Consider the following 12,935-nt stretch of genomic DNA (forward strand, 5'->3'; position numbering starts at 1 on the left):
TAGTTCATATGTAGTTACATGGTACCGGACCTGTAAAGTGGAGTGAGTATATTCAACTGTAGTTCATATGTAGTTACATACTAACAGACCTGTAAAGTGGAGTGAGTCTATTCAACTGTAGTTCATATGTAGTTACATTGTAACGGACCTGTAAAGTGGAGTGAGTCTATTCAACTGTAGTTCATATGTAGTTACATGGTACCGGACCTGTAAAGTGGAGTGAGTCTATTTAACTGTAGTTACATGGTACCGGACCTGTAAAGAAGCTCTGGCCTGGGACAGAGATTGCTAAAAGCCAGTGGGGGATTCGAACCACTGAACTTCAGATTGCAAAGCAGGCGGCTTTAACCACTCAGCCACGAGGGCTTTCCAACTTTCTTAGTGGAGTTTGAGAGAATAACTGTATGTCAGTCAGATGTAGTTGTCACTTCCTAGCTTTGTTATTATAAGCATAGACTTGGGGGAAAATGTTGATACTTTGTTAGTTGTAGCTTGAAAGACAGGCAATATTGATTAATGTGAATGCATTTCTGCAGTGTGACTGTGCCAGCCCCCCCCCCCCCCCCCCCCCCCCTCCATGAGCTGTAAATGGCTCATGGGACTATTTACACCACAATTCAGAAAATTATTAGAATGTATTTTTTTATTTAAAATCTTTAAATATAACTAAATGTTTCTAGAGCACAGTGCATACAATTTATTTAGCAGATAGGGGATTTATAGACTTGGGGGGGGTATAGACTTTGGGGAGAGATGATCCGGGGGTCTGCTGAACAAAGGGGTCTTTGAGGGGCTTCGACTGGGTCCCCAACAAATTGAGGAATTGGGAAATTGATGGGGAAATGACTCATTTACAATAAGCTAACAATTAGAATGTAGAAGAATGGGTATTTTGATTATAGTTTCACTGTTACCTCTATATCTACAATACTTATACTATATATATATATATATATATATATATATATATATATATATATATATATATATATATATATATATATATATATATATATATATATATATATATATACAATACTTATTATAATTTTTGTATTGGCATTCTGGACAAATTCATACCTACAACTAAATAAAGTATCAATATTTTCCCCCAAGTCTCTGTGTATAATAACAAAGCTATGAAGTGACAGCAACTACATCTGACTGACATACAGTTATCCTCTTAAACTCCACCATGAAATTTGGAAAGCCCTCGTGGCTGAGTGGTTAAAGCCGCTTGCTTTGCAATCAGAAGTTCAGTGGTTCGAATCCACCACTGGGTTTTAGCAATCTCTGTCCCAGCCCGGAGCTTCTTTACAGGTCCGGTACCATGTTACTACATATGACCCACAGTTGAAAAGACTCACTCCACTTTACAGGTCCGGTACCATGTAACTACATATGAACTACAGTTGAACAGACTCACTCCACTTTACAGGTCCGGTACCATGTAACTACATATGAACTACAGTTGAACAGTCTCACTCCACTTTACAGGTCCGGTACCATGTAACTACATATGAACTACAGTTGAACGGTCTCACTCCACTTTACAGGTCTGTTACAATGTAACTACATATGAACTACAGTTGAACAGACTCACTTCATTTTACAGGTCTGTTACAATGTAACTACATATGAACTACAGTTGAACAGACTCACTCCATTTTACAGGTCTGTTACAATGTAACTACATATGAACGTAATTTATAACTATTGGTAATTACTGTGTAATTACATTTGGTGTTCATGTGTAATTACAAATAGTTCATATGTAACTAGGGTACCTGTAAAATAAAGGGTTACCGAAATGCCCATCCCTAATACGCAGCACATAGCAAACAGAGTAAAACATCATGGATATACTAGGCTGATTAGGTGATTGGGATCAGCTGGAAAGGAATAGCTTGGGCTGATTGGTTATTGCCACATGCAGCGTGGTAAACTGTGAATGGATGAGGAGACAGCATCAATGAAAAGGGGGGCGAGCCTAACAATGAATGGGTTATACAACCTCAAGAAAGGGGGCGTAAACTGTGATATGACCTGAACTGGGCGTTAGCTGCTAAGTAGTCTTCATTATTGAAAATAGGCCAAGACATTATTAGTTGCCAGAAAACCTTTTACCATGCAAATACAATCACAGCCTCTGTACCAACCCTGCTCTGCTAGCTGTGGCTTGGGGCCTCCACCATCCACCATCCAGCTCTGCTAGCTGTGGCTTGGGGCCTCCACCATCCACCATCCAGCTCTGCTAGCTGTGGCCTGGGGCCTCCACCATCCACCATCCAGCTCTGCTAGCTGTGGCTTGGGGCCTCCACCATCCACCATCCAGCTCTGCTAGCTGTTGGCCTGGGGCTTCCACCATCCTGCTCTGCTAGCTGTTGGCCTGGGGCTTCCACCATCCTGCTCTGCTAGCTGTGGCCTGGGCTTTCACCATCCTGCTCTGCTAGCTGTGGCCTGGGGCTTTCACCATCCTGTGGCCTGGGCTTTCACCATCATGCTCTGCTAGCTGTGGCCTGGGCTTTCACCATCCTGCTCTGCTAGCTGTGGCCTGGGCTTTCACCATCCTGCTCTGCTAGCTGTGGCCTGGGCTTTCACCACCCTGCTCTGCTAGCTGTGGCCTGGGGCTGGGGCCCACTCCATCCACCCTGCTCTGCAGCCTGAGGCCCACTCCATCCACCCTGCTCTATATAACTCTTTATGACTATAACTATAACTCCAATGACTCTTGGGCCCACATACATGGACATGCACGCACAGTCCTACCCTCTCCTTCCTTTCTTTTTGTTGTTTGTCTGTGTTATATGTCTGTCTCTGTTATGTTTTATGTTCAGAGGCTGGCCCTGCTCCGGTTGAGTGAACGCTGGCGCGTTTGGCTGCCGCTGCTCTCTGGTTGCTGTGGCCAACCCCCCCCCCCTCCTTTCTTTTTGTTGTTTGTCTGTGTTTTATGTCTGTCTCTGTTATGTTTTATGTTTGACCCATGTATTCTGTAAAGCGACTTTGAGTTCTTGAGAAGCGCTATATAAAATAAATGTATTATTATTATTATTATTATAAACTCCACAATAGCATTATTCACAAAATATATTCCAAAACAACTATGGTTATCTTATCACTGAGGCCCTCAGAATAAAACAACGGCTACAAAAGGCTACAGTTTAGACCTGGGCTTCAACACGTGGTTTAAATCAGGAGACAAAGAAAAACAGGTTGTGTCTGTGTCCTCGCTCTGGTCAAGCTTTCTCACAGCCGTCAGCACAATCCAAGCGGTTTCTCGTCTTTTCTCTCTCCGCGTGCCCTCCTTTTTTTTAATCTAACAGGATGTCTATGTGGTTTGGTTGCCACACTCAGCTTTCACAACTGATTCTGATGTACATTTTGATACGTATGTTATGGACGACGTTATAGGACGAATCATCACGACACCCGTACTGTATATGCCACCAGGAACCGCAGCAGTAAACTAGTATGAGTTGTGCCAAATAAATGTTAATGTCTCAAAAACTATACATCACATCGCTTATATTTTGACATTCTGAGTGAGAGCAGTAGCTCAGGAGTTTGATGTAGGCTATAATAGCCTATATGCCGTGTTAAAGTTGTGTGAACTGTTGCAGTTTTTATAATGATGAAGTGAATTTAGTAAAATGCATAGCCTGCTAGCGCGAGACACTCAAGGCTGGCTCCATAGGGTCCCATTATAAGCTGCCGTTTGTTTATCAAAACTGATCCCTCCTAGAAAGCCAAAGTCGACGTCACTTCCTGCTTCAGCATGCTTACCAAAGAGATTTCATCCACTATTTATTTTCCCATAGAAATTTCACAAAATGCGTATAAAAAATTATTTTACTTGTTTAAACCAAATGATTCAGTTATAACAGGAGAGAACATAGAACATTTCACTCAGACCAAAACGTAAAAAAAAGTGGACTCGGCGTTGCTCAGTAGACCTCAGAGTCGTCGGGACATCTCTGCTCCTGCTCTTCTTCGACTCTCAGGCCGGAGGTGGGGAGGGACGGCCGCCCCTTCAGCACCAAATCGCTGGTGCTGATAGCGGAGCAAGCGGTGCTGCGGCGCCGCGACAGATCCCCCAGATCCTCCGCCAGCACACTCTCCATCACCGCACCCAGAGACTGTCTTATCTTACTGCACAGGTCCGGACAGCTGAACACATACAGGATGGGGTTGAGAACGCTGTTGAGGAAGGCAATGCTCGCTGCTATAGGCAGGGCGCGGCCTACGGACCCCTGTAAGGGCGACCCATCAGGGACGAGCACCTCCGTGACACTGAGGAGGTGGTACGGAGCCCAGCAGACCGCAAAGCTCACAACCACCGCCACCACGAGCCGCACAAAACGGAAAGGTCGACGCACGCCTCGGCGAGCCAAACTGGCAGAAACGGCCGCGTAGCTGGCGATGATGACCATCAGGGGGATCAGGAAGGCTAGGAACAGCTTCACGAGGGCCATGGCCGTCTGGCGCTGCTCGCACACAGAGGCCAGGTCATAGCTTCCACGAGGGAGGAATCGAGCGTAATTGTAGTAACACTGGACCTTCCCGCTGGGTTGATGAATGGTGTCGCGGAACAGGTAGAAGGGGACGGTGCAGAGCAGAGCCAGCAGCCAGATCAGCCCGCATACCTTCGCCACCAGCCGCACGTTCCTGTGGTTCTGGGCCCAGACGGGCCTCAGCACCACCAGGCACCGGTCCAGGGAGATGGCCGCCAGCAGGAATCCGCTGACAAACATGTTGAGGAAGAACACGGAGGAGTGGAGGCGGCAGAAGGTGGTGCCCAGGGTCCAGGTGCCGCCACGGGCCAGGAAGAGGGTGAAGAAGGGCAGGGAGGCGGTGGCCAGCAGGTCGGAGGCCGCCAGGTTGAGCATCCAGACGCTGATGACGGTGCGGCGGATACGGAAGCCCACCACTCCCAGGATGAGGATGTTCTCCAGGATGCCAATTGAAGAGACCACGCCATGGAGGCCCACCGTAAACCCGGCCAAGGCACTGATCTTGGCTGTGGAGTTGGACGGCGTACCAGTGAAATTGGCCATCCTCTGGTTGAGAGGGCAGTAGACAGGGCTGGAGGCTGACATCTTGAGGAAAACGGTCCTGATGCCCTGCTCAGTTATGTCCTTAATCTTTCACTGAACACTGATGAGATCTACAACAGAAATGATTTGAAATTACACAGAGGCAATTTTCCATTTCAAGAGGCAATATCAGTCCAAAACGAACAAGAGCATTTTAATGGAATCATTTTCAAAATGTGGAGAGAATATTAGGGCTATTAGTGCTCAGTGCTGAAAAGTGAATTAAGGTTTTTAGTTTGTGACATTTATGGATATTGAGTTCATTGTTCTCAGAGAATTTTCACAACCACATAAAGCATTACTTCAGTTTGCCATGTTTGCAAGCATAGACGTCACCCCTTCCATTACCTTCTGAATTTGCTTGACTCCCTTACAAATGTTTTAGTCAATCATGTACAATCATGGATGTTTTAATATAATAGCAAGATGAAGTTTCAACAATTGTTGCATATAAAATAACTATTATGAGCTGCACTGTGGCCAGCCCAGCAGACAACGCAGCCTCTGCCTGAACAGTGATACATGGTGATGTCCATTAAGGGAAGTGAAACAGGCAGCAGCAGCTAACTTGTTTAAATGTAGTTCATGACATTTAAAATGCATTTGAAATTTGTGATTATCCTAATGCTATGATTACTTTTTCTTTCATGTATTTATTTATTTTGTGCAGGTTAGCTAGGCTGCTCTGTGGGGGTAGCCTACATTTTCAGATGCTTCACAAACTATAGTGTTGTAGAATGGAATTTAACAATACATTCTTCTCCCGAACATAACCAGCATCTCTACTGAGCCAAAATGAGATGGTGACAACTTGAGGGAAAAACATGAAGCCAATGTAATTTACATTTGTATACATTACATAGTGTAGCCATATTAGAACGATAATTTTAGACAGAGGCGATATGAACACAAGTGAATCATTTCTGCAGTGCTCATACTGAATAAAGTTTGACTTTTTAGATGCTGGATCTGTTTATAGGCAGAAATCAGAGCAGTTGTAGAGAGAAATTCCTCGAGGCAGCATAGCAATAGGTATAATAGTATACCTATTATATTAATATATATCATAGTAAACCATGATGATTGAGACAATAAACTGACTGTCAATGCAGATGAGCTGAACTGCTCTCTAGGAAATCTCTGGTGCCAATGTGATTGCGGTATGATGAGAAAGGGCCGTTAAGGTACAAGTCAAATTTACTGTTAATATTGACCACTACGATTTTACCTCAATCCATAGAATAACTGCACAAGTATTACTGACCAATGACTATCCATTTCTACTCTGAAGAAATTAGAATTATTGTGTTGTGAGAGTAGAACTTACTAGATTTCCATAAACAGATTATCCAGGTGGTGAAAGAGCTGAAACCCCATAAAGTTATAACCCGACAATCGTCTCTCTCTTTATGCTGCTCATGAAGGGTTTTTATCTGTGAAAGGGGAATTTGCATAGATTGCAGCATAGTCTTAGCCTGGTAAACCAGCCAGTCACATTTCAGACCGGCCGCTTTATCAGGCTAGCAGTCTTATCTGTCTTTCTCCTCTCCCACATCCTCTCTGCAATGCATTTTGAGCTTAGCCCTTCTGAAGAGTTGACACAGCATGATACAAAAACATCTCTAAAATTCTATGTTTTGTAATTATGTCAAAAATATAAAGTATCATTAAGCATAACTCATACTCAATGCCCTATTCTGTTAAACGCAAGTGCCATTGACACAGAGATGGGGGGGGGGGGGGGGGGGGGGATAAAACCATTCTCCACTGCTCTGAGGATACCTGATGAAAACTATTATCTATCTTTTATTATCTAACTATTATATATCTTATATATATCTTTTATATACTAAAATATTATGGTGGCGGGGCAGCAGCAGCAAGGCGATGCACACGAACACAATCCATCAACTGAGCATGCACTGCTGATGATGCCATACCCACTGATACAATCCTCGAGTGATGTTATACCCACTGATGATGTCATGCCCCACAATCGTCAAGTGGGGTCCAGATGATATTGTGGTGTGGCCAGTGGTGACTGATGATGTCATAGTAGACATACCCACTGATGATGCCATACCCACACTGACTGATGATGCCATACCCACTTAATGATGTAATAGACATTGTGACATAATCAGTGATGTCATAGTAGACATTGTGATATCAGTGACGCCATAAACTGAATTGTGATGTCATCAGTGATGTCATAAATCACTGATGATGCCATACACATTAATGATGTCATACAGATGTGATAATAGACAATTTGATTGTCGTCCATTGGACTGAATGGAGATGACCTCTATTTTATCACTGATGATCATCAGTGAAATCAGTTATCATCAGTGAAATCAGTTATCACTGATGATGTGATACACACTAATAGTGTCATGACATTGTGACATCATCAGTGATGTCATAGACATTGTGACATCATCAGTGATGTCATAGACTGAATTGTGATGTCATCAGTCATGTCATAAATCACTGACGATGTCATTCCCACCAATGATGTCATATACTGTACATTGTGATATAGGTAATCAGTGATGCATAGACTGAATTGTGATGTCATCAGTGATTCATAAATCCTTCCCCGCTGAGGTTATAAATTGGACGACTCTTGCTCACAGCCCAGCCAATCAAGCCCTGAACCTGCAACAACATGGATCAGCTCTAATGCCCAGTGGCACTCTGGAGACACTTCCAGACCACAAGAGGAGCACATGGGAGAAGTCTTTAAAGAGCAATGTTCAGGTTTGACTGTGGTGTGTTCTGGCTTTACACTGGTCCATTGGGGTGTTGATACACATGGTCTTATTTGGCCGTGTAAATGGACAACTTTCCTGCAACTGAACTATAGCGACACAGGGTCAAAATTATTTTAAAATTCTTTCTAGCAATAGAACATCTCATCATAACCATCTATCTCAGCCCATCAGAGTTGTGCAATACTGCCTGTTTCGTTTTTCACAACTGGCCGAGCATTTCTCAATAATGACTTCACTTGTTCAAAAATACGTCATGAAGTTGCAAAATGCATTCAATGTGCCCAATTTTCAAAATCCATGAATACTAATACATCTAGAGCACACTGCCAAACTCTGCATAGCCTAACTGACTATTTTGGAAACTGTTAAATTTACAGTCAAAATCAAATGATTTTCCTCATGGAAGTGGAAAGTTTATGATCACCTGATCAGACGTCCCTCCTAATTTAGATGCAATGAATTCTGCATTCTTGGATAAATGACCAGAAGATCGCCAGGGATGGATCAGCCCTGCAAAAAGATCACCTCTACAATGTATTGCAAGAGAATACAGAATATATATATATAAGTATGATTTGTGGTGTGCTTTTGCACACCTACAGTATTTGATGCAGCTAATAAAGGGATACTGGGGCATTTTGGGCTGAGTTGCTAAGTCTGTGCATCTGTGACCCCTTACTATCTCATCATCATCGTAACCTCCTATCTCAGCAAATCGGCTGGTCGTGTGCAGGGCTGCAGCATGGCCTGGATGTGTGGGCGTGTGACCCCCTTAGCAGCATATGCACCAGCTCCAGGGTTTTGAGTGTGATGCAAGCAGCTCGTCTCTGCACGAAAGTGTCCAAAGTGCAGATCACTCATTGGTTTCCAGCTTTGGAGCCTTTCAAGGTGATCCATAGACCGACCGCACATGTGGTGAAACACAGCACGTGAAATTTGTGGAGCGTTTGGTATATAGACTAAACTGACTGTGACACCTAAAGGAAAGACAATAGAGACTATTTCTGAGGTTGACTCAGTAGTATAACTGCTACATTTACAAAGAAAGGTGAAGAAATCTGTTTAGTTGCATATTTCCCCCTTGAAAAGTGCTACTACAACTGGGCGTCTGGATAGGGTTTAAAGGACTCGCCTGCACCGCGGAGACCCGGGTTCAATTCCCGGCAGCGGTACTTCCGGCTTGGTCAGACGCTCCTACAGACACTATTGGCCGTGTCTGCGGGTGGGAAGCCGGTGGTTTATGAGTCCTGGTTGCTGCACTATGTGCCTCCTCTGGTTCGGGCCTGTTCGGGGGGGAGGGGAAGTGGGGGGAATAGCATGATCCTCCCACGCGTTACGTCCTGCCGGGGAAATTCCTCGCTGTCAGGTGAAATGAAGCGGCTGACAACTGCATGTGTTGGAGGAAGCATGTGCTAGTCTACAACTCTCACCATAATCGGGTTGAGTAGTGACCGGGACAGCAGGGGGAATTGTACAATTGGGGAGAAAATGGGGGGGAAATCAGAAAAATAAAAACGTGATCATCAAAAAGAGAAAAGTCCAACTAACTCTAATCTAACTCTATTTTAAACTATATTGGGCTCATCTCTAGTCAACAAAAATCCAGGCGCCTAAGAAAATAGTTGTACAGCGTACATTCCTAAATCTGAAGTTACAGAGAACATGACAGACCTGTAAGGTATGAAATCAGAGTGTCTCACTTCCTTAGCTACAAGCTGACGCACCACAAAGATGTTTTTTTTTCCGCTGATGGTGTTAGTTTAGTGTTCAGGCCCCTTGCTGAAGCTGGCATTATTACCCTGGGAGTGTGGAGGATGTTCAGGTTGTATCTGCTCTTGGTTCCTCTCCTCCAAGCCTGTAAGTCACTGGGTACAGTCTCTTCTTTATCATGATGAAAATGCATTATGGTCATCTTAACTCTTACTGAGGTACTTTACAGTTGTCATTGCAAAAGCTGAGGAGAGATTTTCTGAACTCATTTAAATGTGTAATATGATATTGGGGTTTACAGTCTTTAATTGATGCTAATCTGTGTTTTCAGATGGTGCTGGGCCACGGTCTCTTCTCTACGCCAACCTCGGAGACAATGTGACTTTATCATGTCTCCATACATCCAGCGATTATTTGTCATGGTACAAGCAAACAGCAGGGGAAAAACCTCAATTGATGTCACATTACTACACGGCTATATCCAAATCGGACTTTACGCGCCCTTTTAAAGACAACCTCCGATTCTCAGTGGAAACAGAAGCAAAGCATTATGATCTGAACATTTTCAATGTTCAGGTGTCTGATTCAGCCATGTACTACTGTGGAAGAACCACTGTTACTGTGACCGAATTCGACAATGGAACATTTTTGTTTATCAAAGGTATACATACGGCTTTTTACAAACAACATAAAAACGTTGTTAATGTGCTGTTATCCACTTAATTTTGTGTTGAAAAGCAGTGCAAAATGTGTTTTGTCCCAAACTAAACCCGCAAATGTGTTAATCTTTTTAAAGAATGCATGCATTATTTGTCCCCTTTGATTTTCCCCTCACTTTCTTTCTTAACCGTTTCCAATATCTAATTTCTGCCAGAGTCCAGTCGCAGGTTTTTCCTCCAGCAGCCGGCGTCTGAGTCTGTCCGGCCAGGAGACTCCGTGACTCTGAACTGCACGGTGCACGATGGGACCAGTGATGGTGAACACAGTGTGTACTGGTTCAGACAGGATTCCGAAGATTCCCACCTGGGAATCCTGTACACCCACACCCACAGAGGCGGGAGCGGTCAGTGTGACAAAAGCTCTGAGTCTCCTGCGCGGAGCTGCGTGTACAGTTTGCCAAAAAGGAACGTGTGCCTGTCTGATGCCGGGACCTACTACTGTGCCGTGGCTTCATGTGGAGAGATGCTGCTTGGGGACGGAACCAGGCTGCATGTTGGAGGTGTGTAGCCTAACAAGGTTTCATTTGAATTCTGTGAAAAACTTACCTTTGATTAAAAAGAAGAAGAAGAAAACTTTAGCATCTTTCTAAACTGTGGTTACAAAGTGCTTCACAATTATACTAAAATAAGAACATACACATAACATAATTCCAAGTAGGCCTACTTGTCTTCACGATTGTTTTGCATTTAGAACAGTGGTTCTCAAAGTGGAAAAACCCCCTGCAGGACCCCCAGGGAAAAAGGGGACTCATTTATTTTCACGATAATTACATTCATGAGTAACACAATGACACAATGTTTGAATATTTTAGTGATGGGTTTCCTACACTTTCTGTAATAAAACATCTAAAAGCAAAAAAATCGGATCAGATAGGGGACGAAATATTATCAAATGGGGGTCTGTGGTCTAATTTGTGTCAGTTTAGGTGTCCTTGATGTGAAAACGTTTGAGAACCATTGAGTTAGAAGGTGATTGTGCACTGCTAATATCACAGAAACCTCTTTAAACACGCTCAATCGCTGCTCGCTGTATTTCCACAGGGCAACAGAATGGGGATCGTGATGCTTTGCTGGTCTTGATCTATTGCCTGGTTGCAGCACTGATTGTGTCTTTTATCGTGATCGTCATCCTGGCCTGCATCCTCTACAAAGTGACCAGGCGACGCCCTCTTCAGTGTCGAGGTAACAACCAATGTTTATCAGAGAAGAAGTCTCTCCGTTGTTTAGATGAGGATGTCACTGATGACTGGAAAGTTATGATGATATTTTTGGTGACTTTTTTTTAAGGGCTGCAACCCCAGCCGAGTGCCCCGGAATCCACCGCTGAGCTTCAGGTAGGATATCATAATTCTCATGCTGTAACAAATTCTTATAACTATAATCCACTAATAATTGTGTCCTCCTGATGTTGCCCCCACACAGTGTGAGGACTCTGGTGCTTTGCAATATGTGGCTCTGAAGTTCAAAAAGAAACCCAAGGCCAGGAGACAGACAAGCACAGAGGAGGAGACCGTCTACTCTGGGCTGAGGCAGTACTGACATTTCCCCTCAAACCCCCACCCAACCCCCCTCTTGCCCCACTTTTTGACAGCTGGGATTTTAATTAACAATAATCTTAATCTTAATGAACTTTTTTCTGTCACAGTCCATATGTCCTGCATATAATTTACAGTTTCTAAAGACAGTTTTCCAAACAAACAAACAAAGTAATGGAAGGAATAAACTGTTTTTATGGATAAATAAAGCATACATCCTATAATAAGAATGCAAAGTGTCTGTTTGTCTGCCTGTGTGAGTGAGTGAGTGAGTGAGTGAGTGAGTGAGTGAATGAGTGAGTGAGTGAGTGAGTGAGTGAGTGAGTGAGTGAGTGAGTGAGTGAGTGAGTGAGCAGAATTGTGTTCAGCCACAGCTGCCATTCTACGCGCGATCATGCTGCATGTTTCAGGAAGTGTAAAGAGCACCTCTGCGGGTGACCTAACGGAGCCGGATTTTTTAATCAGGTCATTAGGGCCGACTAAATGGGCAAAAATGGCTAATTAGAGGGCAGAATGCCTCAACACAGGTTCAGCACCACGGAGAGCTCCAGAGTGGAGCAGCAGCACACGGGTGAGCAGAGTTGTAATCAGTGATCTATGAAAACCCTCTGGGGAGAGAGAGGGGAGGGGAGGCTGCATGCCAACTCTGTGAGCGAGGCCTGACTAAATGGCCAGTCATACAGGGGACGGGTATTCTGCTAGTAGGCATAAATAGACATTAACTCACATTTTGTCTTGATATGGATTTCTCACAGTTCACGTCTCACTGTGTAGTAGTAGTAGTAGTAGTAGGTACTTTATTGTCCCGGTGGGGAAATTCGTTTTTGGTAGAAAAATCTGTGGTCACTCAGTGATGTTGTGGACAATGAAAGCTAGGTCAACTATGGCCTCCAGTTGGTGATCAGCATAAGGCATGCGTCTTTTTTTTCTAAAAGAACCTATCCACATAACTTAAATAAACTTGGTATACTTTCTATGGTGATTAATAATTTATGAATTCATGAATATTTATGTCAGTCAAAAAAGGATGTAAACTCTCATGTAAATAACAAAAAGGTTTGTAAATGAGTTTAGCTAACCCTGCTAAGTTAAGTTAAGTTA

The 12,935-nt window shown here is 43.7% G+C and overlaps 2 protein-coding genes across 2 annotated transcripts; one reads left to right on the forward strand and one right to left on the reverse strand.

The window, feature by feature from the left end:
- Window positions 1-3,595: 3,595 nt before the first annotated feature.
- LOC310779239 (prostaglandin D2 receptor 2-like) lies at window positions 3,596-6,492 on the reverse strand. Its single transcript, XM_083639752.1, has 2 exons — window positions 6,421-6,492; window positions 3,596-5,164 (listed from the first exon to the last, which is right to left on the reverse strand). The coding sequence occupies exon 2, from the start codon at window positions 5,094-5,096 to the stop codon at window positions 3,945-3,947; it is 1,152 nt and encodes a 383-aa protein (XP_083495878.1). The 5' UTR covers window positions 5,097-5,164; window positions 6,421-6,492; the 3' UTR covers window positions 3,596-3,944.
- A 3,193-nt stretch (window positions 6,493-9,685) lies between these two features.
- LOC310779151 (uncharacterized protein) lies at window positions 9,686-11,911 on the forward strand. Its single transcript, XM_083639650.1, has 6 exons — window positions 9,686-9,727; window positions 9,912-10,241; window positions 10,455-10,799; window positions 11,341-11,481; window positions 11,587-11,633; window positions 11,722-11,911. Exons 2-6 carry the CDS (start codon window positions 10,037-10,039, stop codon window positions 11,836-11,838), a joined length of 855 nt encoding a protein of 284 aa, XP_083495776.1. The 5' UTR covers window positions 9,686-9,727; window positions 9,912-10,036; the 3' UTR covers window positions 11,839-11,911.
- The last annotated feature ends 1,024 nt before the right edge of the window (window positions 11,912-12,935 follow it).

Source organism: Poromitra crassiceps, assembly GCF_964638095.1.
Source record: "Poromitra crassiceps genome assembly, chromosome: 7".
In the NCBI taxonomy this organism is placed as follows: domain Eukaryota; kingdom Metazoa; phylum Chordata; class Actinopteri; order Beryciformes; family Melamphaidae; genus Poromitra; species Poromitra crassiceps.